Source organism: Pelodiscus sinensis, chromosome 7 (assembly GCF_052426305.1).
Source record: "Pelodiscus sinensis isolate ZL-2025 chromosome 7, ASM5242630v1, whole genome shotgun sequence".
In the NCBI taxonomy this organism is placed as follows: domain Eukaryota; kingdom Metazoa; phylum Chordata; order Testudines; family Trionychidae; genus Pelodiscus; species Pelodiscus sinensis.
The window spans coordinates 50,508,740-50,535,855 of NC_143058.1; the positions used below are offsets into that span (position 1 = coordinate 50,508,740).

At 43.0% G+C, this 27,116-nt stretch overlaps 1 protein-coding gene across 5 annotated transcripts in view; it reads right to left on the minus strand.

The window, feature by feature from the left end:
- Positions 1 to 27,116, minus strand: part of CERKL (CERK like autophagy regulator) — a 141,253-nt gene that overhangs the window by 69,124 nt on the left and 45,013 nt on the right. For 2 of the 5 annotated variants that reach the window (XM_075933747.2, XM_075933748.2), the window contains exons 2-3: positions 11,846 to 11,941; positions 8,807 to 9,043 (exon numbers count right to left, since the gene is read on the minus strand). The exons of 1 other annotated variant lie outside the window; for it this stretch is intronic. In XM_075933747.2, the coding sequence (XP_075789862.2) occupies positions 8,807 to 9,032 (226 nt within the window). In that variant the 5' untranslated portion in view covers positions 9,033 to 9,043; positions 11,846 to 11,941. The remainder of the gene's footprint in view (positions 1 to 8,806; positions 9,044 to 11,845; positions 11,942 to 27,116) is intronic. 2 more of the 5 variants (XR_012905239.2, XM_006121694.3) reach the window with 1 other exon arrangement.

A 27,116-nucleotide genomic window follows, 5' to 3' on the forward strand; every position in this document is an offset into this window, starting at 1 on the left:
TCAGGTGCAACAATGTGTGCACTTGGAGTTGTGAGCAGTCGTAAAGAGATCAATGGATAGTTATCTCCATCTGTGGAAGAGAGAGCGTAGTATGGAGTCTTTGATTACCTAGTTGTGATTTTGGGGAAAGCATCTATAGGGCTCTATTATGTGCACCAAGGAAATATGTATATCATGACGGATGCAGAGATTCCAAAATTTTATTGCTTTGAGACACAGTGATTGGGATCTGGCTCCTCCTTGTTTACATAAAACATGCAAGCAATGTTGTCCATGAGAAATCACACGTCAGTTGCACAGGAGAGGAATAAAATGTCAGCACACATTGTGAACAGCCCAAAGCTCTAGCAGATTTATATGCTTGGGTAGATCTTGGGATGACCACGTACCCTGGATGGGTCCCATTCACAAGACATCTGTGGTTAGGATGCATCAAGGTGTTAAAGTCATAAAAGGACACCTGAGTATAGGTTGATGTGTTTCATCCATCATTGGAGGGATTGTTTCACTCTGTGAGGTATGATGAGGTGAATATTCATAGGGTGCCTATGAGGCTTGAAGACAACTGAGAATCACAACTTGGAGAAACATGTGTCAATGCATGTGGTCCACTACAAAGGTGGAGGCCATCATGTGGCCAACCTAGTGAAGGCTGGGGTATGTGGAGAACAGAGCGGGGCCAGCAAAGCTTATATGGCTTGGAATCTGTCAGATGGGAGGGATGCCCAAGCTGACCAAGAGCTCAGATGGCACCAATACATTTTATGATCTGGTTAGGTTAGAGATACGATTTTCCCCATTAGTCATTGAGAGCACTGCAGCGTGGTTCAGTAACGTGTTCCACCTTGTCTTGTATGTGTGCCTTGAGTAAGCAGTCATCAAGGTAGGGAAATAGCATATCTCCACTTTCTGGAAATAATTGTATGACTACTAGGGATGTTAAAATATGTTTGAGTAAACATGTAACTACGGACATTTTCAGCAGTTATACATTTATGTATGGGGGGTAGGTGGCTCCGCGGGAGTTGGCATGTACAGAGAATTGGTTCCCCATGCATACCGACCCCTGATCCGCCCCTCTCCCCCCCCCCCCCCCACACACACACACACTGCTGCGTCTCATAGAAAGGCAGCAGAGAAGAGCAGTTGGCTCAGTGGGAGCCATTATGCAAAGGGAGCCAGCATTTAAACTGGATCCCTGCAAGCACTGGCTCCCACCCACCAGTCCCCCTACTCCCTGCTGCTGCCTCTGTGGGAGACAGCAAAGGAGGGGCAGGGGAGCCAAGTTAAAAGCTGGCTCCCCATACACACTGGTTCCCACCTACTTCCCTACATCGGTTAACTAATGAGCCTTGTAGGTCGAGGGGTGAAAAACAGTCTCCCTATTGCAATGCCAGGATGATGATGGAGTGACCATGTCGAAACGTATCTTTACATATCTGTCGAGCCTGTGAAGATCAAGGATGGGGTACTAGCCTTTAGTTTTCTTTTGTGTCAGAAAATAGGGGGAATAGAACCTGCTGCATCACAGAGGTAAGTAGAGCAAACGCTGCACTTCTTGAGCAAGTTGTCTCTCATGGGCAGGATTCCTGAAGAGGGAATGGGTAAGTAGTTGGATGTGGGAGAGAGAGAAAAGGGATAGCGTAGCCAGAGAGGATGATATCCAAAATCCATCTTTTGGAGGTTACAGCTGATCATTGGTGGTAGAATGGACAGAGTCGACCTGTGAAGAGATGTGTGGTCATGATTAGCATTGGAATAGATGTGCTGTTTTTGAGGCCCTTGACCAAGACTTCAAATTTGCTTATTCTGTGGGGGTGGTTGAGGTTCTAAACCAGATGATTGGTGACGGCACTGAAGTCTGAATTTATTTCTGGGATGATGTGTGTCAAAAGACCATTGTTGGGAGTATGAAGGGTTGTTAATAGGGTGGGTACCAGTACTGTCATCGCCTACTTACAGAAGCATATATGCCCAGCATGTTTAATGTGGCATCTTAGTCTTTCATGGTATTGAGCCCTCTTTGGTTTTCCCAGCAAAAAACTTGTCACCATCAAACAGTAGCTCTTCCACTGGGAACTGTATCTCTTGTGGGAATATATCAGGTGAGAACCATGAGGCACGACAATTACTGTTGCAGTGGATTGAGCTGCCATGTCAGTTGCATCAAGGGCTGCATGGAACACCATGCAAGAGATCGTTTGACCTTCACAGACTATTGCCCTGAATTGGGACCTTTTGGCTTCAAGAATTTCATCGACAAAGACTAGGAGCTTGACATAATTCCTGTAGTAATATTTGACAAGAAGGGCTAAGTAATTGGAAATCCTGAATTGTAAGATAGAAGATGTGTACACCTTGCACCCAAAAAGGTCCAGCCTTTTACTGTCCTAATCTACCGGGGTCACGCGAAAATACTGCTGTTTGGAGCGCTGGTGCACTGCCTACTCCACGAGCAAATTAGGGGCAAGATGAGTAAAAAGAAGTTCAGAGCCTTAGGATAGGATGTAGTATTTCCTACCCACCTTTTTCCACACAAGTGGAATGGAGACTGGGATCTGCCATATGGTATTGGTAGAATCCATAATAGTATGGTTGTTAGGGAGCGCTATCTTGGAGGAGGGTGATTCTTGAAGAATGTCAGTGAACTCATGTTAGGTCTCAGTCATCTTCTCCATAGCAATCTTAAACTCTGCTGCCTCCCTTTTAAACAAGTCCTGAAAGTGTGAGAAGTCACCCACCACCATTGATGGTGGGGACATGACTATCTCATCTGGTAAAGACGAGGAATTAGTCAGAGGAGAGACGTTAGGTGCTAGATCATCCAGGGGTTTGGTCTCCTGTTCCTCCACAGCTTCTGGTTGGTGAACAGAGGAGCCATGTGGTGGGTATTGGAGCTGCTCTGTTTGCAAGGGCTGGGTTGTATGCTGTCAAAAAGTGGCAGTCTAGACAGGGATCAGTCGACAAGAAAAGCCTTTTTCGATCAATCCCTTAGGCAACGAGGTTTACAGAATCAGTCGGAAAAGGCTTTCCTTGTCGACCGATCCTGCTGCTTTTTGCCAGCAAAGTGCCGCATCGGCAAAAAGCCGCTGCCATTTCTATTCAAATGAAGTGCGAGATATTTAAATCCCCACTTCATTTGCAATAGCGATGTGCCTAATCTACATCCCTCTGTCGACAGAGAGGTGTAGTTTAGAGTACTCACAGGAGCATCTCTCAAGAAGGAACGGAAATTTTTTTAATATTTTCAAAGAGAAATCACTCATAACAGATAACAGCCTTGCGGTTAGGGCACTCATTTGGGATGTAGGAATCCCAATTTTTAGTTTCTGCTCTTCTTGAGTCACAGCAAGGACTGGAAGCTGGATCCTCCCACATCCCAGATGAATATTGTAACTACCAAGTTATTGGATTTTCTGGAGTGGGGACCTCTCAATCCCTCCTGATGGAGCTGTCTGACTGTGTATAAATTATTCATTTAACCAAAGAGGGAGAGAGACTTTTTAGCTTGGTTTAAGTATGGAGTTGAATCCATGTCTCGTGAATTCTCTAACCACTAGATCACTTTGCTATTAGGTATTCTAAGAGGACAGATCTCTCTCCCCTCCCCTCATCCCAAGACACCTTTCAGATTGAAGTTAATCAAAATTTATATGCTCCTACAAAAAGTTTGGATTTTACAATGTTTGGGTTCTAGTGAAAAACTGTTGCGTCAAACTCTCTCACCAACTCTATTTTTGACAGACTAAGGTACCAATTTCCTGTTAGAGTCTAACAAAACAGGAGAAGGCCATGAATTACCATTTATTATAATAATGGTCACATTAAAATATAGAAAACTTTGGATTCAGTATTCCAGCTTCTGAGACTAGGGTTCGGCAGCAGTTTAATAGTCTATAACAATGAAAACTGTTAAAACTAATTTACCACAAAGAGATAATTTTGTAGATCAGTCAGATATACTCTTCATGTCAAAAATTCATTGTAGTCTGCATTTTTTTAAAGGGAAGGAAAAAACCTATTATACAGTCAAATATCTCTTGTTTTTACTAGCAATAGTTTTCCTACATTTGATATATTTATCTACCACAAAAAGAAAACTGAAGGATTAAGTCTCTCTATAATAATAATTTGTTCTTGTAAACTTAGAAGAAGTGGATACAGTTGTTAATTCTTTAAATTGCACACTGCATCTCACCAGTGAGAGCCACTATAATATGCCCCTTTCATTACTGAATTAAATCTACTTCTTTTTTAGTGCTCCTCTCTCACTGGGAATACGTACAATAATTTAATTATTAATATTTTTCATTGTATTCTGAACATATTTAATTATTCTTTCCAAACACACATACCACCTATAAAACATATAGGATAAATTCTATAGTATCACACAAGAGCAGAAGTATGGTAAGAAAATATGTAACTTATGAAACAATGAATAAATAACAACAAGAAAGTCTGAGGGGGATAGACTAAGTTACAGACTAACACAGGTGTTTGCCCAAAAAGCTCATGATATTATACACACACAGACACACACACACACGTATATTATTTTGGAAAACAGATATTATTTTGAAATAACAGTCTGCATCTACACAGCAAGCAGTCATTTTGACAATGTCAAAATAACGTTGAGCTGAAGGACTTCTTACTCTGATTTCTGTAACTCTCATTTTATGAAAAGTAAGAGAAATTGGAGGAAGTGTGCTCTAACTTGGAATTCCTGCTGTGTAGACAGCGCCAAAAGCTGAAATAAGTTATTTCAATTTAAGCTTCCTAATTGACATAGCTGTAGTTGTATAGCTTATTTCAGCTTTAGCAATGCCCTAAGGTGCTACAGGACTACTCCTTGTTTTAAACAAAACAGATAGATCATAATAAAAATTGCATTAGCTATTCTTTCTTTCTGATGGTATGCTCTTTTATTTTGCACTGTAGATGGTTAAAATGCATTTACCTTTACAGGCAGTCCCCGACTTACGCGGATCCGACTTATGTCGGATCCATAGTTACGAATGGGGCTTTTCTCGCACCGGAGGACTGGGGCAGTGGGACCGCCCAGATGCGCCGCGGTCCCGCTGCCCACGTCCTCCGGGGCGAGAAAAGCTGCTCCGCGTCTCCCTAGTCTGCTGCCCCTCCCCTCTCCCAGCAGACCAGGGAGACGTGGAGCAAAGCCGCGGAGGACGCGGGCCGCGGGACCGCGGCGCGTCCGGGCAGTCCCGCTGTCCGTGTCCTCCGAGGCTTTGATCCGTGTCTCCCTGGTCTGCGGGGGGAGCTCCCCCAGCAGACCGGGAAGACGCTGAGCAAAGCAGCGGAGGATGCGGCCGGAACCGCAGCGTGTCTCGGCAGTCCCGCCGCCCACGTCTCCCTGGTCTTCTGGGGGTGGGGGTGCAGCTAGTGCTCCTCGGCACTACTGGACCAACCCGGCAGCACTCCAGCTGCTCTGCCCCAGGCGTCCCCAAGTCAGCCGCTGCTGAAACTGACCAGCGGCTGACTTCAGGAAGCCCGAGGCAGAGCTGCTCTGTCCCCGGCTTCCTGGAATCAGCCGCTGATCAGTTTCAGCAGCGGCTGAATCTGGACGCCTGGGACAGAGCAGCTGGGGCGCTGCCGGCTAGGTCCCCGCAGCGCCGCACCTCAGCGCTGCGGGGACCAACCCACAGCACCCCAGCTGCTCTACCCCAGGCATCCCCAAGACAGCTGCTGCTGAAATTGATCATACAAATTCAACTTAAGAACAAATTTGACTTGCATACAAATTTAACTTAAGAACAAACCTACAGTCCCTATCTTGTACGTAACCCGGGGACTGCCTGTACTACCCTTTTGCTTATTTTTTTCAGCATGTAGCCATCATACTCCCCAAAAATGACCTGTAGGTGTTCAAAACAAAGAGGTTTATATTAATTGCAGACAAATTCCCATAAAGTTCGGCAATCATAATAACATCAGCAAAGTATTGTTACTCTACTGAAGTTTAATGGGATTAATAAAGATATTCTACGTGGCAGAGAAGAGTAATAATTTTTTTACTGATTCCCCAAATACAGTCAAATGTTGCCTTTTCTCCATTTTATCATATTTGTATAGAAAAAACTTAAAAATATTGAATCGAATTTTCTACTGATGAAAACTGGCACAGATCCATTGACTTTAATGTAGTTTTCCCATTTATACCTGCAGAGATTTTGACCCAAAATTTAAAGGCAGAATACAAGGGGGAAAACCACCAGTGATCCTGGTATGGGAAAACACATTTAAAGTATCTGAAACAGTGGCATAGACTAAAACAAGTCTAATTTCTGGGAATCCACACTACTAAAATATGCACTCTGATGGCTGTTGGAGAATAACCTGCCAACCTGATCTGCCAAGGTGTTTTAAAAGCAACGGAAATTTGGCACATTAGTGTGATTTCACTTAGAATGCACAAATCCCTTAGCTATATGGCTTCATGACAGAGTGGGAATCATTTTGCTTCCCCCATGCCTGTTGATTTAATGGCTAGCTGTGGTACCGTCTATTAACATTTGCATTCTGGAGCCTCAAAGAGAGGCAGGAATGCTTTCATGTCAGGTCAACGGGACTAAGCACTAGGAAATATATATGGACGCAAGCTTCTTGAGAGGATCACAGGCCCCAAATCCGAAACCGATTTAAATAAATCCTCCCATCCTGGAATGGAAGCATCTGTAACCAGAGTCCTGGTCGGTAAAGACGAAAAAAAGTATTCCACTGCACATATGGAAAGGATCTTCCCTCTATTTTAACTAGACGAGGACTACTTTTGGACCTGTAACTATCACATGTACATATGTATGACAGGTAGATACAATTATTTCAAATATGCTTACAAGGAACACAAATGAACTCTGGCATGCTGTTTGACATAAGTGAATGAGACCATGTGATCTAAGACTGCGACACTTTTTCAGTGATATTTTTAAGTAATTTTTAAGTTAGTTGATGAGACCTATTATTGTTTAAAATCTCTCTTGTGAAAAGTAAATCCATTGACCAGGAGTGAGGAACCTTTTTTGGGTCAGAGGATGCTGATCTACAGAAAAATAAGTTGGGGACTGCACACAAGTGAGAAGCAAAACACACATACACACACTAACACAGCTACATTTCTATCACTCACTCACAAGCGTTCACTGATATGATCCCTGACTGAGAAGGAGAAAGACACTCCTCACATTCCCCTCACATACCAGAGCATAGGTGGGCCAAGGCTAGTAGATTTTGTGTGCTCTAGCCCATGGGAGGACAGCAGGGGGCTGAAGTGCCAGCACAGGCTCCCCAATGCTGAGGGGGAGCCCTGAGCCTCGGGGTCCGATCAAGGCAAGATGGAGGGCCACATCAGACCCCCAGGCCTTAGGTTCCCCACCCCTGACCTAGAATCTAATGCCACCTCCCACTCCATTGCCAGGTTTCAGAGCTTGAGCAAAAGTCTGTAGCCAGAAGCAGCACTCTCAGGTTTAGACAAATTAGCTCAAGACAACTTATAAGTATGATGACGCTTGTTTCAGTTTGTCAGGTTCCAAGGACAGACTTGAGGCTCATTTTCAGTTGCAGTATAGACAAACAAACCCTAAGTCTCTTGAAAATCAATGGAACTTTAGCTCCTACATTACTCTTGATAATAGGACTTACTCATTTTTCAAAATTTTACCCAGGATTCATCTGATCTAGCTCTCTCCTGGGTCTCCTATCATCTTGCTTCTGTCCCCTACACTTCACTGGAAATACTCCTGCTGATCAAATAAAAGGTGAATACCTCAGAAGAAAACTTATTTCTTTATTAAACATGTTGATTAATTACAGTTAAATCTCATGATTAACACAAAAATTAATCATAATTAATTTCAGATTTAATTACATTGTTAAACAATAGAATACCAATTGAAATATATTAAATATTTTGCAGTGACAATATTGCCTGCTTCTTGTTTACAATGTCACCTGAAAGTAAGATGCATGGTGCTGTTGTAGCCAGTGTCTCAAGACATTTACATGCCAGATATACTAAAGATTCATATATTCTTTTATGTTTCAATCACCATAGGACTGAGTGGACTTATAGGCTCTAAAATTGTATTATTTTATTTTTGAATGAAGTTACTTTGGGACATAATTCTACATTTGTAAGTTTAAGTTTCATGATAAAGAGGTTGAACTATACTGCTAGTATTAAATGAACTGAAAAATACAATTTCTTTTGCTTTTTACAGAGCAAATATTTGCAAAAAAATATAAAGTGAAAACTATACATGTTGTGTTCTGCGTTGTAATTAAAATCAATGTATTTGAAATGTAAAAAATGTCCAAAAAAATTAAATAAATGGTATTTTATTATTAACAGAGCGATTAATCATGATTAATTTTAATTGCATGATTAAATGCAATTTTTAATCATTTGACAGCTCTATTTTTTAATTCAAATTACTCTAATACTTTACCATAAACTGTTGTAGTAATATTACGAATGCTATAGCACATTTCCACAATTAATCGGTTAACTTTCTAACTGTAGATATTTTACTATTATTCTGTCTCTTACAATTTTATGAAATTGCAATAAGCAAGTTTATACATTTCGTTAGTAAGTTTTCAACAACTATAATTTTTGTTTCCTTTATGCTAAAATATTTTATTTTTCACTTTCCAAACAATAAACTATTCTAAGACTACATTAACTCACATACAAAATTACATATAAAATACATTACATACAACAGAACTACTGCCATAATAAAACTATAATGAAGCTAGAAATAAGTTTTTTTGAAAAAGTGCTTACCATTCAAAATTTCCTTCACACATCTAAACCAGGAATGGCAATGGTCTTCACTTATATTATTAAAATTGATGGCACAGTCCTTTAATTTATTGTCTTTTTTCAGGCATACAAAAACCGTGATACCTAACAACATACCACCTTTCTTCTGTCCTACAAAACGACGACGTTTCAGTTTTATGGAAAATACGTCTTTCATTTCAACAAACTCCTCTTTCCATAAGTCCATATTGGAATCACCTGTTCAAAGATAGAAGACTGCATTAATAATTAATCCACACTTTTCACTGATAGAAACCTTATCTACCATATATTTGAAAAAGTTTGTGTGTCTGTCTGTCCAGCTATGAGTCCGTTTATTCAATAACTCCTTCTAACCAGTAAGAGCTAGGACCTCCAAATTTGGTATGCAGCTTCCTCTTACAATTTAAAAGCACCATAAGGGTTTGGTTGTGCCAGGACACTGGGATGTGCCTGGAATGTGATTGTTTCTCATAAAATGGAAAGGGAGGGGACTACTAGTAGGGACAGTTATACTGAATGGAATATTTCCCTGGCATATCTCAGGTCCTTAATTCAAATAAATTTTTTTTTCCACTTAAATCATTGTTCTGGAGTGTGGCTAGGCATGAGTTCATTATGCAGGCTGCCCTGGGGAGAGGAGATAACCTCAGCCCTCTCTCACTGCAGCAGCTTGGGGCCAGGTGAGAAGTGTTTGTCCATGACCGCTGCAGCAAGCACAATCTTTTAAATCCAAAGGACTTGGATTGTGTCTTTCGCCTTAGCAAACTCTGTAAAAGATTCTTTTGAATGAATGCCTTTCATAAGCGATCTTGAAGCATAGAGAGAAACTGCAAATGGATTTTTTTTTCAGAGGGAAATTTCAAATTTTGCTTTTCTAAGATTGCAGAGAAACCTTTATATTTCACTATAACCTTTCATGTTTGATCAAAAACTCCAGAAGATACACCCCACTTTACAAAAGAAAGTAACTTGTTTCAATTCCTTACAGAGTTTAACAGATCAGGGATGGCACCAGAAAGTTCTTTAAGAAAGGAAGAAAAGCAACAGCAAGAGCAGGGCAAGAAGGTCAAGAGAAGGAGCTAGAAGCAGAAAAATCACAGCCCGAGAAATGGAGGTGGAAAGGGAGTATACGCTTAAAAGTATTGAAATGTAAGGAGCATGGATCAGCAGAAGATTAATGTTATATAAATTCCCAAGCAAGATACCAATAACTCATTGTGGATGCTATACGCAGAAAGGGCTCTCCTAAATTTTGAGGAAATTGGTAGGAGCAGTGAACTTGTCAGTATTCTGATTCCCCACAAAATCACCAGATTTCAGAAGGGAGTTAAAACATTCTTAGATCAAAAGAATCTCCCACCCTGAAATTCTATAATCTGTTGCTATCGAATAGATGCACAAGAATCTTGCAAGACTTATGAATATGATGGGGAGGCAACACTAGCAGAGAACAAGGGCAAGACTGGTTCACAGCTCTTACATCATAAAAGCTGGTAGGTGTCCTTTCCCCAAAATTGATTACCTTGGAGGGTGGAGGTAGGGACCAAGAGACTTCCCATGCTCCTCCTGCCCCCAGGCCCTGATTGACCTGGGGGTGGAAGGCGGGGGGGGAGGGGGGGGAGAAAGGAGGGAATGCACGAACTCTCCTCCTGCTGTCAGGGGCACAGGAGCCTAGGGGGAATCACTAGCTGTTCAGAACAGCTGGCAGTTCTCTGGGGGGCAAGGAGCAAAGACTTCATGCACTCTCCCCACTGCCAGGCCAATCAGGGTCTGTGGGCAAGAAAGCACAGAAGTATCCTAGCCCTGAGGCACTACCCCTTCAAGAGAGGCCCAGGGCCACTTAAAAAATTTCTGAGGTGGCCCCCCGTAAAATCATATTGCCCACCCTGCTCTAGTATCTCCTCTCTGATACAGGAACTTGATGTTTGGTAAGCAGTTAGCCTCTACGTCAGCACTCAGCATGTTCTTGTTTGAAATCACACAGATCTGGTCAAGTTTTACGGTTTTGTAAAAAACCACAGTTCACAAACTCAGTAGAGACTTGTTAAAAGTTTGGCATCTAAATTATATGAAGAGTCCATCTGCACTGAGAACACACTAGCCCAGGGCTGCAAGGACTGAGCAAAACTTCCCTTGCAATTGCACCATCACATTGCTGCAAACAGCATTGATGCTACTCCCAAAATTGAGGGCAACATCACTGTTATTCTTGTGCTCCCTATACTCCCCAGGCTGTCACAACGTCAGGGCAAAGGAGGACGCCACCTGATCCAAGTTCAGGACAGTAACTGAACTGGGAAGATGAATGAGTTGAACAGTTAGTGAGGTGGCTTTCGGCAAGATCCTTGCCCCATTTGTTATGTAAGTTGGATGTAATACAGGGTGTAGTGAAAGAGGCAAAGGACTGCAGAAAGAGAAATAATAATATTATGCTTAAGGTACCTGAATGCTGTCCTGGAGAAATAGATTCTATTTCTACCTCTGCTACAAAGTTCCTATGTGATTCTAGGCAAGTCGCTAATCCAAACACTCCCTCATTTTCTGGCTCCCCAATATGAGACCCTGGGGTCTGGGCAGCAGGGACAACAGCCTCATTGGGTCTCTAGGCAAAGTGGGGGCAGCTCCATGCTTCCAGAAGGGGTGGACCTCTGGCATAAGGAGCAGGACTGGGGGCAGCCAGCCCTCAGCACTGCCCACAACATGCCACCCCTCCTGCAGCCCTCACAGAAGTCCAAAGCGTGCCATGATAGTGGTGCTCTGGCAGTGATTTAAAGGGCCCAGGGCTCCATCCACCATCACTGCTGCTGCAGTAGTGGCAGGGGTGGCAGCTGGCGCCCTAAGCCCTTTTGAATTGCCTGGGTCCAGAGCGATCCCTTCTCCCCCTTGCTCCGCCCATCAGTGGACCTGGGTCTAGGAACTTATGTTAAAGAAGACTGGTGCATGCTGGGAGTGGGGAGCACAGTTTAGGTTCAGCACCTCAACAGGCTGAATCATGCCCTTCAGATATGCCCCATTTACCCTCAGCAGCTCCTTCCTGCAGCTCTTAGTTGTTAGCTCTTCATGGAAATGCAGCGGCGAACACCTGGGAGCTACAAGGAAGGGATGGTACTTCAACTGCAGAGGAAGAAGAAAAATCAAAAGAAGCAACTCTGACTGCAGCTCCCGGCTGTTTGCTGCTGCCTACCCCCCACAGCCATAGGTCCCAGTCTGCTGGCTCCAACATCTACCTTGCAAGGAGTGGCCTAAACTTCATTTTAGTGACATGTAATGAGTTTTGTAACTCATAAAACCATATTATAAATACTACTAGCTGAAATGCATATCTCTGAAGCACATCTTGTGTACAAGGAACAGGCTGCAAGAATCAACCAAACTTAGCCAAAGACAAAGCAATTATAAATAGATTTCTTCTGGAAGTTATTTGGTCTCTTGAATGTTTTTAAAAATAAACTAATCTGATAGCTTTCTTTGATAGGATAACGAGCCTTGTGGATAAGGGAGAAGCGGTGGATATCATATACCTAGACTTTAGTGAGGCATTTGATACAGTCTCGCATGATATTCTTATTGATAAACTAGGCAAATATAACTTAGATAGGGCCACGATAAGGTGGGTGCATAATTGGCTGGATAACCGTAGTCAGAGAGTTGTTGTTAATGATGCTAAATCCTGCTGGAAAGGGATAACAAGTGGAGTTCCTCAAGGGTCTGTTTTGGGACCCGTACTGTTCAATATCTTCATCAAGATATTGGGATAGAGAGTACGCTTATTAAGTTTGCAGATGATACCCAACTGGGTGGGGTTGCAACTTCTTTGGAGGATAGGGACATAATTCAAAATGACCTTAGCAAGTTAGAGAAATGGTCAGAGGTAAACAGGATGAAGTTTAATAAAGAGAAATGCAAAGTGCTCCACTTAGGAAGGAACAATCAGTTCCATACAAACAAGATGGGAAGCGACTGTCTAGGAAGGAGCATGGCGGAAAGGGATCTCGGGGTCATAGTGGACCACAAGTTGAATATGAGTCAACAGTGTGATGCTGTTGCAAAAAAAGCAAATATGATTCTAGGTTGTATCAACAGGTGTGTTATAAGCAAAACTCGTGAAGTCATTCTGCCGCTCTACTCTGCACTAGTTAGGCCTCAGCTCGAGTACTGTGTCCAGTTCTGGGCGCCATATTTCAAGAAAGATGTGGAGAAATTGGAAAGGGTACAGAGAAGAGCGACAAGAATGATTAAAGGTCTAGAGAACATGACCTATGAAGCCAGGCTTCATGAACTGGGCTTGTTTAGTTTGGAAAAAAGAAGATTAAGGGGGGACATGATAGCGGCTTTCAAATATCTTAAAGGGTGTCACAAGGAGGAATGAGAAAATGTGTTCTTCTTGGTTTCTGAGGACAGGACAAGGAGTAATGGGCTTAAAGTGCAGCAAGGGAGGTTTAGATTGGACATTAGGAAAAAATTCCTAACTGTCAGGGTGGTCAAATATTGGAATAAATTGCCAAGGGAGGTGGTGGAATCTTCCTCTCTGGAGATATTTAAGAACAGGTTGGATAGACATCTGTCAGGGATGGTGTAGACAGAGCTTGGTCCTGCCTTGAGAGTGGGGGGCTGGACTCGATGACCTCTCGAGGTCCCTTCCAGTCCTATGATTCTATGAATGTAGTCAAACAATTGACTACACTTTAGTCAATGCACACAGTTAGGGCTGCAGAACAGTTTGCTTTATATAACTGTTAATAGTTTTTAATTATGTGATCACATACTATTTGTTCAACAGTAGTCATGCATCATTCAGTTCAAAGAATGGATGGTGCTCAATTAGTGATCAGCTATTCAGTATTTTATTTTCTCCTTCTTCAGTGGGATGACCCAGGCCTGCATGACTGTATACTATTTAAACCCTGCCTGGAGGATAGGATTACTACTTTCTTCTTGGACTTTTCTATAGAATTCATCATAATAGATCTAAATGTGTCAAATATTAATGAAATTATTTTCATAACTCTCCTGTGAGATAAGGGTGTATTTTTATTCCTATTTTACAAATGGATAATTAAGGCACATATAAAATAAATTCAAAAGTTTGATGACCTGGGAAATATATATATTTTTATAAATATAATTCATACGTGTGTCATGGATTACTTGTCGTGGGGTAGTATCAGTAGGAAACATTAAAGGAACCAAGCAGAAAAGGCAAAATAATGGCAAAAATAAGGTACTATCATAAGACTATCAATGCTCCATAAGGCAACATTGAGAACTATTAATTGGGGATTGCTTCTGCCTGGCCCACTTCCTGGCTGACAAAATGTAATCTTCTGAGGTAGAACCTAAAATCAAGAGAAATACTACAACCTTACAGGTATGTCTGCACTGCAGCTGGAAGTGAACTCCCAATCTATTTAGACAGACTCAAGAGAACACACTGAAAATAGCAGTGTGGAAATTGAAGCTTGGGCTCTCAAAAGGGTGTCTCTAAAATATATCCCTCTGTCGGCAGAGGATGTAAACCAGATGTATCAGAAATGCAAATGAAGTGGGAATTTACATATTCATTTGCATAATGGCTGCCACCATTTTTTCAAAATTGGGCTTTTCGAAAAAACGGCAGTTTAGAAAGGGCATTTGACAGAAATGCCCCGTTTTGAAAGCTCCTGTACTCACAATGAGGAGTACAGGATCTTTCAAAATTGATAATTTCTATCAAAAACGCCCTGTCTAAAATGCCTTTTTTCCAAAAAAAACCCATTTCGAAAAAAAGTGGTGTCCACTATTATGCAAACGAAGCACGGGATCTTTAAATCCCCACTTCATTTGCACTTCCGATACGTCTAATTTACATCCCTCTGCCAACAGAGTGGTGTAGTGTAGACATAGCCAAACACAAATCCCCTAGGCTTGAGAGACCAAGCCTCTGCTATTTTTAGTGTGCTAACTCTAGCTCTGCTACCTGAGCTTGTCTACCTGTGCCATGAGGCTTGCTCCCAGCTGCAGTGTAGCCATGCCCATACTAGCCTACAGAAAGGAAGAAGGAAGTTGTCTGTTGCTGAAGGTGATACAGTCTTGCAGAGTTGGTCTGCTGCAAGCAGGCTGTACCTTGGTCCTCAAGGAAACAGAAGATGCCAAAATTAAGCCATTTTCACCTGGGTGACCAAGGGGAATGTCAAATGTAGGTAAGACAATATGCATAAAGTTCTTATTGTTTTAAAGCCATTTCTCTGTGAACCATGAGCCTTTTAACAAATAAATTACACCTTATTGCGCTGAGGGGGGGGGGTGAGAGTAAATGTTGTTCCTCTATCACTGCAAGGTGTTACTACTGACAGGTTCCTAAAGGGAAACGTGTAGGCACTAAATCTATTTGGCGTGTTAGGAATCTCTGTTGGCAGCCAAAGAGATGTAACCTGGAGAAGTGGTTGAATAGTAAGGTCACAGCCCAAAGACCAGACTGGGAGGCAAGGTCCTATCACTTGAAAAGGGTGTGTACTTGGTACATTAGAAAAGGATTTTGGAAGGGGCACTTACCTAATGATGTAAAGAAAATATACACTAAATATAGGAGCTTATGTTACAGAGAGCTTAGCATTATGTGACAGACTCAGATAATAATTCCTATTGATTTTAGTTGCAGCTGTGAATGGTCAGCTCCACCACCTCAGTGAAGGGCAAAGGCCCAGATCTCTGAACTCTCCTCCCAGCCTAGTAAGCAGAGGGAAGATGTGGGACTGCGAACAAAAGTGAAAATGAGTATTTCCATTGCATCACAAGAGTAAATTGCAAAAAGAAATCACAAAAACAAAACAATGAAATGCAAATTTGATCTTTAAAATCCTCAGTTTTCAAAAGGCAAGATGTTTATAATGTCGGTAAGACCATTTCTTTAACAGGATTATTTTGAACCTGACACTGTCTTTTAAATTAGTCCTGTTTGCCTTCCACTTAGTCTAGATGGGTACTGGTCATATGAATGTCAATGTTCTCTTTTTTATAATAGAAAATATAATGCTCTCCAATAAACTACATACATGCATTTTATGTGCAAATTAGACCCCTCAAAAAAAGATTTTCTGAAGTTTTAGATTTGACTCTTATAAGTAACACTGAACTGGACATACTCTAGACCAACTTTAAAAATATACTTTAAAAATATTTAGGCTGACATTTTCAAAGTTACCTAAACATATCTGGATACCTATTTCCCACTAAAATTAATAAGATTAGGCATACAAATCCCCTAAATGGTTGAATAGCCTCACATCTTGACTGTTTGGATGAAAAGAATGTTTTCATAAAATGAAAAAATAAAAATGTGTAAGATATGATTAAGATAATTGAACTTATAAAACTTAATTTGCAATACCTATTAAAATATTTCAGGGATGAACTAGTAAGAAAAATCACATTAGACAAATAAATCTTGGTTTAGACATACAATTTTTCTTTTCATTTAGGAACTTTTGGTTCATTAGTATCATGTTCGTTTTTGTTAGCTGTTTCAAAACATTAACTGTCCTCTCACATTACTTAGAAAGATACTGGGTACCATCTGCTCTTGCAAGGGATTTAAGTATACCTCTATTAGATATCATGCTATTTATTTAATTCAGCACCCACTTCCTATTGTTACATCTTCTGAAAAAAAAGTCAATTTAATTACAAGGAATAAAGATAATCTCTCCTGCCAGGTTGTCATGTCACCATGAGAGCAGAGAAGAGACTAGCATAAAGTAGGTTACAGTATTTAGTAGCAAAACTAACAACACTTAACATTTAGCAAAGGTCCAACAAAAATAGAATAATGTATGGTGCTTTTAAAAAAAAATATTACTATAAGCCAAGGGCTTGTCTAAATCAATCTTGGCACATCTGTCTGATGTAGACCGTAAACAGGATTAGAGCTGGATTTAGCTGCTTGACGCTAATTGTACTTGCAGTTTCTGCACATGTCCACTTTTTCAAATTCAGCATGAAAAATAAGCCAGCCTGATATATGAATTTCTAATAACGTGTTTTATACACCTACTTAAGCCGTACTAGATTTTCAAGCAATGGGGTTATCCTACAATTTTTTGCTATTTAGTATGATCTAATCTCCTAATACAAAATTCCATTTGAGTACACCACCTACTGAGCTAAATCTGTGGAGGTAAGGTAAGGGACTAATAAATCTGAATATAATGTAACTATAAATAGAAAACCAAAATTTAATTATTTAATAAAGTTTAACTGGGATATTTTTAAAGGCCAAAAAGATTAAAACATATAGAAAGACAATAATTTTGTGAATAATTAACAATATTTATGACAAAAATAGCAGGCCCTTGCTAGGTATATTTTAATAATAATATTCAAGGAAAGTATTTGCTGAACAATTCTTAAACAATATTTGCATTATCTCCTGACAGTATAAAAAGTGCACTGCTACATTGTTATAGAATTTCTTCCTATAATTCAATTTACAAATATCAAGCAGGAAAGCCGGGAAAATAAAGAAGAAAGATAGGTTTGTAGTTAAAGCACAGGATTTAGGAGTCCTGAGATGTAAGTTCTGTGACCTATTCTGTTATAAATTCCTTGTGTGATTTTAGGCAAGTCACTTAATCACTCTCTGCTTCAGTTTCTCTAAGTAAAATTGAGTTAATCTTTTCTTTACCTCACAAAGATGCTGTTAAGTTTAATACATTAAGGAATGTAAGGCACTCTGCTTCAGTGATGAGTGCTGTACAAATTATGAAAATAATCAAATTAGAACTACTAAATAAAATCTAGTTTAAAAAATTAAAATATTTATTTCTTTCATAACATTATTTCTATGGCTCCTAATATTTTGCCAAATTTTGTATATGGAGTACAGTAGATGTATATTTCATATATTAAAAATATTTCAAACATAACAGGTACATAAAGCAGCAAAATCAGGTATTAAATGAGTAATTTACACCAGTGGAAGTATAGCTCTGGGTAAGGTTTCCAGGCATCTGTTTTCTTACTGGAATGCCTAGTCAAATAGGGACCCTGGTGGCTCTGATTGGCATTGCCAACAGGGCCTCTAAAAATCTGGCTGGCAGCACAGCTGGGGCTCAAGGCCAAGGCAGATTCCCTATCAGAGTTCCCTGTAAGATGAGCATTTGGGGCGCTCCCCAGGAGAGATTCAGGTGCCATCCAGCTGATTAAAACAGTGTCCACAGCTGCTCACATGTGTTTCTATTGTGGTGCACTTGTGCAAATGCCTTCGTGCCCATAAAATTTATTATATACATGGATGGAAAAAGTTAGAGGAAGCATTGCTCCCTAACTGCCCTAGCTCCATGTAGATCTCAAAAGAAGCCACCAAGTCACTGCAGCCTCTAGGCACAGGCAGATTCCACATACTACCTCAGCCCCAGTGCCAGTTTTGTAGCTACCATGGGCCAGGAAATGCAACCAATGGGAGCTGTGGGGGGGTCCAACTTGGGGGTGCAAGGGCAGTGTACAAAGCCTCCTTGCACCTACAGGTCACAGGAACCTGGTGGCTGCTTCCTGGGATGTATGGTAAACATTGCCTGGATGCGAAACCCTGAACTAATGCCCCCTTCCCACCCCAGCTTGGAGTTTCCTCCCGCACCCTAACTCCCTCCCAAAGCCTGCACCACCCCCAAATACACATATGCCAACCCCGCTCCAGCCACCCTTTGCATCCCAAACCCTTCCTCCCCAGCTGAATCCCAGAGCCCACGCCCCCAGCCAGAGCCCACAACCCCCTCCCTCACACCAACTCCTTGCCCCAGCTGGGTGAAAGTGAGTGAAGCTAGCAAGGATATAAAATCCCATTTAATTGGTTAACTAGTAAATATTGTGTTAAGGGTGATGCTTACTGGTTAACCGGTTAACTATTTACATACCTAAAATGTAGGGGAGGAGCAGCAACAGAGGGAGGGAGAATGGAGTGAGCAGGGCCACAGAGGAAAGATGAGGCAGGGATGTTAGGTTTTCTGTGATTATAAACAGAGCCATCCTAGCCATAGGGTGAATCAGGGTGACCACCACAGGTCCCATGCTTTTGGGGGCCCCACAGCAGCCATCCCAACCATCCTATGGGTAAGAGGGACATGGAAGATTACAGGAGCCTAGCCTGGTGGCAGCAGCAGCAGTTGCCCCCACCACTCTCCATGCAGTTTGCTGGAGTTAGAGAAGCCCAGGAGACTGCTCAGCCGCATTGCACCACTCTCCTGCCCTGCTGCGCTTGGCTTCTCAATGGTGGCTCGAGGTGGATCATCGTGGCCTAGGGCACTCCGGTTCCTGCTGTGGCATAGAAGTAAGGCACAGTGGGCAGGGAGGGCAGTGCAGTAGGGTGGAGGAGGCTGCCAAGATGCTCTGGCTCCCACCACCTGCATAGTGAGTGGGGAGGAAGCAACCCCTGCTGCCATTGCGCCAAACCCCTGTAATCTCCAGGCCAGACTGCTCAGGAGAAGGGGTAAAGAGGACGGGTAAAAGTGGAGAAGGGGCAGGGCTTAGGGAAGGGGTGGAGCAGGGATGGGGAGGGATGCAGCCTGCAGCGAGAGCGAACGAGTGTGTCTGTGTCTCTAGACCACAGGGTTTTTTTTTTTTTTAATGGCCTTTTTTTGAACAAACTTCCCCTGCATCTAGACTGCTGCCACATTCTTTCGAAAGTAAATCGAAAGAACGCAGCAGTTTTTTCGACCACAGAAAACCTCGTTTTACAAGGAAGAACGCTTTTTTTTTCCCAAAAGTGCTCTTTCAAAAAAAGGTGCTATGTAACACCTTTTTCGAAAGAAATGGTTGTAGTCTAGACTCTTTTTCTAAATAGGCTTGTAGTCTAGACGTAACTGTGCATCTGACTGATTCCTCTTCTCTTAACTGACAGCAAGGTCAGGGTTTGGTTGTGCCAGGACAATTGGAAGCCCCAGGAAAATGACTGTTTTCCATAACATGCAAAGAGAAGGGCTGCTGTTCAGAAGGAGGCAACATGAGAGTGGCCACTGGGGGGAGTGAGCCTACAGGGGAGAACTATCCTGCAGTATCCACTAGGGACAGCTGTACCACCAAGGGAATGGCCAGCAGGACTGGGGCTCTGCCATGTTGTCTGGAAGCACAAGAAGTAAGTAGCTCCCCTGCCCCAAACTCTTTCCCCCTCTCAGCCCTTAGCCGCCACACTTGGGTGGGGGGAGAGGGGAGGAGGAAGGCCGCTGCTGGCCAGAGAGGGATCTGATGGGGGGGAGGAGAGGGGGAAGAAAAAGGCCCATGCTGGATAGGTACCCTCCCTTACCCTCAGCACCTCCCAACGCTCTCTTGCACTCCCTCCCCCCCCCACACACACATTCCCCAAAGCACTGCCCTGAGTCCTGCACCCCACATACTGCCAGGCACTGCCTCAAAGGACCCAGGCAACATTGAGTTAAAGTCTTCTATGGGGTGTGTCTAGACCTAGGGTTTTGTCGACAAAAGTGGACTTTTGTTGACAAAGCTATACTTGCGTCTACACTACCGCTGAGTTCTGTTGACATAACGTCGATGGAACTCAGCAGTTTTGTCGACAGCGGTAAACCTCAGTCTACGAAGAATAATGCCTTTTGTCAACAGAGTTCTGTCAACAGAAGGTATTATTGTATCTATACTGTCCTTTGCGTCTACACTCTCACGTTGACAAAGCGGCTTGCTTTGTCGACAGTACTGGATGTAGTCTAGACACACTTTGTCAACAGAAGCTTTGTCGACAGTATCTGTCGACAAAAGCCTGTAGTCTAGATGTACCCTTAGTCATATATAAAGGCATATTAATGAAAAATAAACTAAAGTAATGCTGAATAATTCAAAGAAGATCCAATCTTCAATGGTAGGACAATGCCTACAATGCATTATTTTATTAATAATTTGGTCTAATATTCAAAACAGAAGAAGATTGGCACTAAAGATTCTGTGTTCTTCTCAGTTTTATTAAGTGACATGGAGCAATTCACTTACGTCCCAATTCAACAAAGCATCCCTAATCATGAAAGCACTTACTTGAAGGTAAGTATGTGCTTATGTCCCACTGGGAGTTTTAACATATTGAACATCTACGTACTTCTGCATCTCCTAAATAATGCCATATTTATTTTAATAATGTGAGTCATTAATGAAACATCAAAACATACATATATCAGACATGGAATCAGATTAACTACAAGTGATGTACCAGCTTTGATGTGAGATTCTGCCAGCTGTAGAACTGCCTGGAGGAGAGACACAAGACATGCATAACCATATTCTACCAGAGACCAGCATCAGTCAACTAAAACCCTGAAGTGGGCAGGACTGATTAAGGAGATGATGGATTCCCTCTGTCTGGAAGATGTGATGATTCAGCACCTTGCAGAGGACAGCCTCCACCAGCTGCACTCAAATGCAGCCCCAGACAATTTTTAAAGCTTTCCTCTCTAACAGAAACCCAAGGGGCAGACAACAACAACAGTGCATTTAGCATTTTCCTCACAGGAATACATATTTTTACCTTTCCTTACACCAGTACAGCTACAACCCTGAGAATGGGCAGAAAGTAAATCACACTCCAATGCCAACAGGAAATGAGTCTACTCTAGCTCTATACTACTGTACTACAGTACTTGCAATGCATTTCCAAGAAAGAGCAGAAAAGAAATCTTAAGCCTATTTTATAGTCAAACTGGATTAATACACATAACATACACTGCTATCTGTTGCTGTAATTTTTATTCTTTAATTTTTAATCTTACAAATGTCCACATTTGAAGAGAAGAGACACACGATACAACGTATATGGGAATATTAGAAATAACTCGTGGGGAACAATATTGCAGAATGTGTGTCATTTACTTGGCTATGAAGTACAAGTCAAACTTTGGTCTTTCACTAAAGATAATTTACAAAATAAGAATATTTTACTAGTTTTGTAACATTTTTATTATATACTTTACTATTTTACAATGACACTTACTCTGCAAGTAATCAAAGGAAATTTAATTTTGGAGTTGCATCAATTCATTACTTCAAAATTTCTTTAGCAGCTCAATACTTTATCAAAGCTTTTTCAAACAAATCTGATATCAATATGATGTGACACAATGGAAACAAACCTTAATTTAACTCACAGTAAGAAATCACAGGATTAAGTAACACGGTGCAGTCTTTTAGAAAAGTTTACTGCTTCCAGATGGATGCAAGTTTCCTTTCAGCACTGATTATAATTACTGTATACAGGGAGCCAATGTTATGAAAATAGATAATTTCTTTGTATAAATACATTTTATTAAAACAGTGGTACAAAACAGGCTTACATAATAGGTGTTTATCTTGACTAAGATAAGACAACTCCATTAGAGCAGTTTATGTTGCTATAAACTTTCAATATAAAATTGCAGGGAAGATAATATATGCCATGCACAAATCTGCAAAGTATCCATAAAATAAATTCTAGCTCAATCTGTGTGCTCTTTGCCTCATGTTGTGTTGTGCCATGTGTTTCACTACATGATATTCAACACCATGATATCCACCTGTGCATCAAGCTAAGCATCTACGGTTATCTTGTTCAGCAGCAGAACTGTTCAATATACTTGCAATCCACTTATGATAAAATAAAAATATTTGAGTAAATACTGCATTTTTCTCACACAATTCAAGCTACAATAGCAACATACAAAATACTGGTATAGTGTACAGGCAACCCTCAACAACAGTTAATGAAAAAAATTAATGAATAAATAAACATGAATAAAGATTAGTCAAGTTTGAATAAGAATGGAGTAAAGCATTATGAAAGTTTTATTTGGGATTAAATTGAAATGCATTCAGTAAACAGTAGTGGAGGCAAGAACCCTAGTTTATATAACTAACTAAAATATTAAACAACTAGCACATTAGCCCGTCATAAGACGGAATTATCTGGTCTCTCCTCCACGTCGGTCTTCTCTCCTGAGCCTCCGGTCTCTCACTCCATCTCTCTTCTCCTCCTCCTGCCTCCCCCTCTCTCTCTCAGCTCTCCTCCACCTTCTGCCCCTCTCTCTCTGTCTCTTTCTCTTCTCCCCCTCCTGCCTCTCACTCTCTCTCTGCTCTGTCTCCGTCGGGGATGCACGCTCGTACAGGCCCCACCCCCTGGGCATGTACATCACCGCCCCACCCACCTTCGCCTCCTGCCATGGCATTCGGCTGACTTCTGCGTCGCTAAGCCAGGCCGCTGCACGGGAGCAAGCAGCACAAATGGCCTCTCTCTCTCTTCTCCTCTTCCTACCTCGCCCCTTCTTTCTCTCAGCTCTCGTCCGCCTCCTACCTCTCTCTCCTTCTCAGAATCATAGAACCATAGAGCTGGAAAAGACCTCAGAAGGTCATCAAGTCCAGCCCCCTGCTCTAGGCAGGACCAATCCCAACTAAATCAACCCAGCAAGGGCTTTGTCAAGCCAAGACTTAAACACCTCTAGGGATGGAGACTCCACTACTTCCCTAGGTAACCCATTCCAGTGCTTCATCACTCTCCTAGTGAAATAGTTTTTTCTAATATCCAACCTGGACCTTTCCCACCCCAACTTGAGACCATTGCTCCTTGTTCTGCGGTCTGTCACTACTGAGAACAGCCTTTCTCCGTCCTCTTTGGAACCTCGCTTTAGGAAGGTGAAGGCTGTTATCAAGTCCCCTCCGGCCCTCACTCTTCGCTTCTGCAGACTAAACAGACCCAAATCCCTCAGCCTCTCCTCATAGGTCATATGCTCCAGCCCTCTAATCATTTTGATTGCCCTATGCTGGACCCTCTCCAATGCATCCACACCCTTTTTGTAGTGGGGGGTCCAGAACTGGACACAATACTCCAGATGTGGCCTCATCAGAGCTGAATAAAGGGAAATAATGACATCTCTGGATCTGCTGGCAATGTTCCTCTTAATGCAACCTAATATGCCATTAGCCTTCTTGGCTACAAGGGCACATTGTTGACTCATATCCAACTTCTCATCCACTGTAACCCCCAGGTCCTTTTCTGCAGAACTACTAATTAGCTGGTTGGTCCCCAGCCTGTAACAATGCTTGGGATTCTTCCGTCCCAAGTGCAGGACTCTGCACTTGTCCTTGTTGAACCTCATCAGATTTCTTGTGGCCCAATCTTCCAATTTGTCTAAGTCACTCTGGACCCTATCTCTGCCCTTAAGCGTATTTACCTCTCCTCCTAGCTTAGTGTCATCTGCAAACTTGCTGAGAGTGCAATCCATCCCCTCATCCAGGTCATTAATAAAGATATTGAACAAAGCTGGTCCCAGAACCGAAACTTGGGGCAATCCGCTAGAAACCGACCACCATCCTGACCGAGCCGTTGATCACTACCTACTGGGCCCGGCCTTCTCTTTCTCTTCTCCCCCTCCTACGTCTCACTCTGTGTTTCTCTTCTCCTCCTTCTGCTGCTTCTCTCTCATTCTCTCTCTCTCTCGCTGTCCTCTGTTTCCTCTCAACCTCCTCCGTTCTCCTCTCAGTCTCCTCCGCGTCCTCTGTCTACTCCGCTATCCGCCTTTTGAATCCAGCGCCCTTTCCTGACATCAGACACACACGCTCGTCCAGGCCCCCATGCTGCATGGGGAGCATGAACCCCAAACAGCCACTTGCTCCTGCGCAGCAGCCCAGCTGAGTGGCACAAAAGTCAGCCGAGTGTCAGGGCAGGAGACAACAGTGCCACCCGGAGGGAATAGCCAGCATTTCAGCGTTACAGAGTCACAGACCATGAGCTACTATATTTGGGTATGTCTACACTACCACCCTAGTTCGAACTAGGGTGGTAATGTAGGCAACCGGAGTTGCAAATGAAGCCCGGGATTTGAATTTCCCGGGCTTCATTTGCATAAAGTCGGGCGTCGCCATTTTTAAATGTCCGCTAGTGCGGACTCCATGCCGCGCGGCTACACACGGCACGGAGTCCGCACTAGCGGACATTTAAAAATGGCGGCGCCCGACTTTATACAAATGAAGCCGGGAAATTCAAATCCCGGGCTTCATTTGCAACTCCGGTTGCCTACATTACCACCCTATTTCGAACTAGGGTGGTAGTGTAGACATACCCTATATGATTTAGGAAAACAAGTAACAGGCACAAATAATGTGTATGGGAAAAGTTTATAGGACCATTTCCCAGTCAGAGAACAATCACAAGTCATAGGGTATATCTACACTACAAAGTTAATTCCAACTAACAGTCGTTAGTTTGAATTAACTTTCATAGGCGCTACACAGACAAACCGCTAGTTCGAACTTAATTCGAACTAGCGGAGCGCTAAATTCGAACTAGGTAAACCTCATTCTACAAGGACTAACGCCTAGTTCGAATTAAGTAGTTCGAATTAAGGGCTGTGTAGCCACTTAATTCGAACTAGTGGGAGGCTAGCCCTTCCCAGCTTGCCCTGGTGGCCACTCTGGGCACAACCAGGGAAATTCATCTGCCCCCCTCCCGGCTCCGGAGCCCTTAAAGGGGCACGGTCTGGCTACGGTGCCTGTGCCAGGTGCAAGCCTGCCAGCACCCAGACAGCAGATCCTGCACCTGGCACGGCATGAGCCAGCCACACGCTGCCACCCAGCCCTCCGCCTCTTCCCGGGACCAGGCTGGCAGCTCCCAGGAGCCTGCCTGGGGCTGCAAGAGGCGGGCGCCTGCCTGGTCTAGTGCGGAGATCGTGGACCTCATCCACGACCTCCGCACTAGGCACAGGAAAGTGGCTGTCTAGGGCAGGATAGCTGGCCACCAAAGGCCTGGCCACCAAAGGCCACATGAAAACCCAGGAGCAGGTTTGCATGAAAATCAAGGTGGTCCAGTGAGACCCCCGACCCTGAGCTTAGAACATAAGAACATAAGAATGGTCGTACTGGGTGAGACCAAAGGTCCATCTAGCCCAGTAGCCTGTCTGCCAACAGCGGCCAACAGTAAGTACCCTGGAGGGGATGGACCGAAGACAATGACCATGCCATTTGTCTCGTGCCATTCATCTCCAGCCTTCCACAAACAGAGGCTGGGGACACCATTTCTACCCCCTGGCTAATAACACTCCATGGACCCAACCTCCATGAATTTATCTAACTTCTCTTTAAACTCTGTTACAGTTCTAGCCTTCACAGCCTCCTGTGGCAAGGAGTTCCACAGGTTGACTATTTGCTTTGTGAAGAAGAACTTTCGCCTATTAGTTTGAAGCCTGCTACCCATTCATTTCATTTGGTGTCCTCTAGTCCTTCTATTATGGGAACTAATGAAAAACTTTTCTTTATGCACCCTCTCCACACCACTCATGATTTTAGAGACCTCTATCATATCCCCCCTCAGTCTCCTCTTTCCTAAGCTGAAAAGTCCCAGTCTTTTTAGCGTCTCTTCGTATGGGACCGTTCCAAACCCCTAATCATTTTAGTTGCCCTTTTCTTAACCCTTTCTAAGGCCAAAACATCTCTTTTGAGGTGAGGAGACAACATCCGTACACAGTACTGAAGATATGGCGTACTGTAGTTTTATACTTCCTCTCCTCCTTCTTCCCCTGGCTTCCCCCTTCCTGCTCCCTCCTCCCAGGTTTCCCCCTCCCCTCTCCCACCTCCTTTTCCCAGTCTCCCCAGAGGTTAATCCCCCCCCCCAGTTTTGTTCAATAAAGAGAGTTTCTATTTTTGAACACACATGTCCTTTATTTTGTAGATCAGGAAGGGGGGCTAGGGAGGGGTAAGTGGAAGGAGGTGAGGGAGGAATGGGGTACGAGCCCCCAATGGGGAGGACTGGGGTGGCTCTGCGGGCTGCTCAGGGTGGAAGCTCTCCTGCAGCCCCCGATTGACCCCCCAGATGGCAGCCTGCAGCAAGTGCAGCCGGGCTGATGGCCGAGTGCTGTGATGTGCCGAGTGTGGGCACTCAGGGCATTCCAAGCCAGGACTGCTTTGCTGTCCCTCATCGAGGTAGACAAGCAAGCGGGGAACCCTGAGAACTGTCTGTCCGGGATGGGGGTTGGGTCCCTTTAAGCACAGCACTCAGCTAGCATGAGATAGCAGCTCCACGCTCTAAGTCCTAACCTGATGCCCTGCCGGCACTGCTTCCGGCCAGCCTTAACTTCGGTTCAGGGTCCACTCACTGTGGACTAGTTTTTAGGTCTAGATGCACTAGTTCGAATTAGCGTGGTTCGAATTAACTAATTCGAATTAAGTTAGTTCGAATTAGTGCTGTAGTGTAGACATACCCATATATATCTGAATCCCTCACTCTTTGATCCATGTAATAAACAAATGAAGCAGGATTTTTTAAATTAAACAAATAAGACACTTTAAATAATAGGCAGAA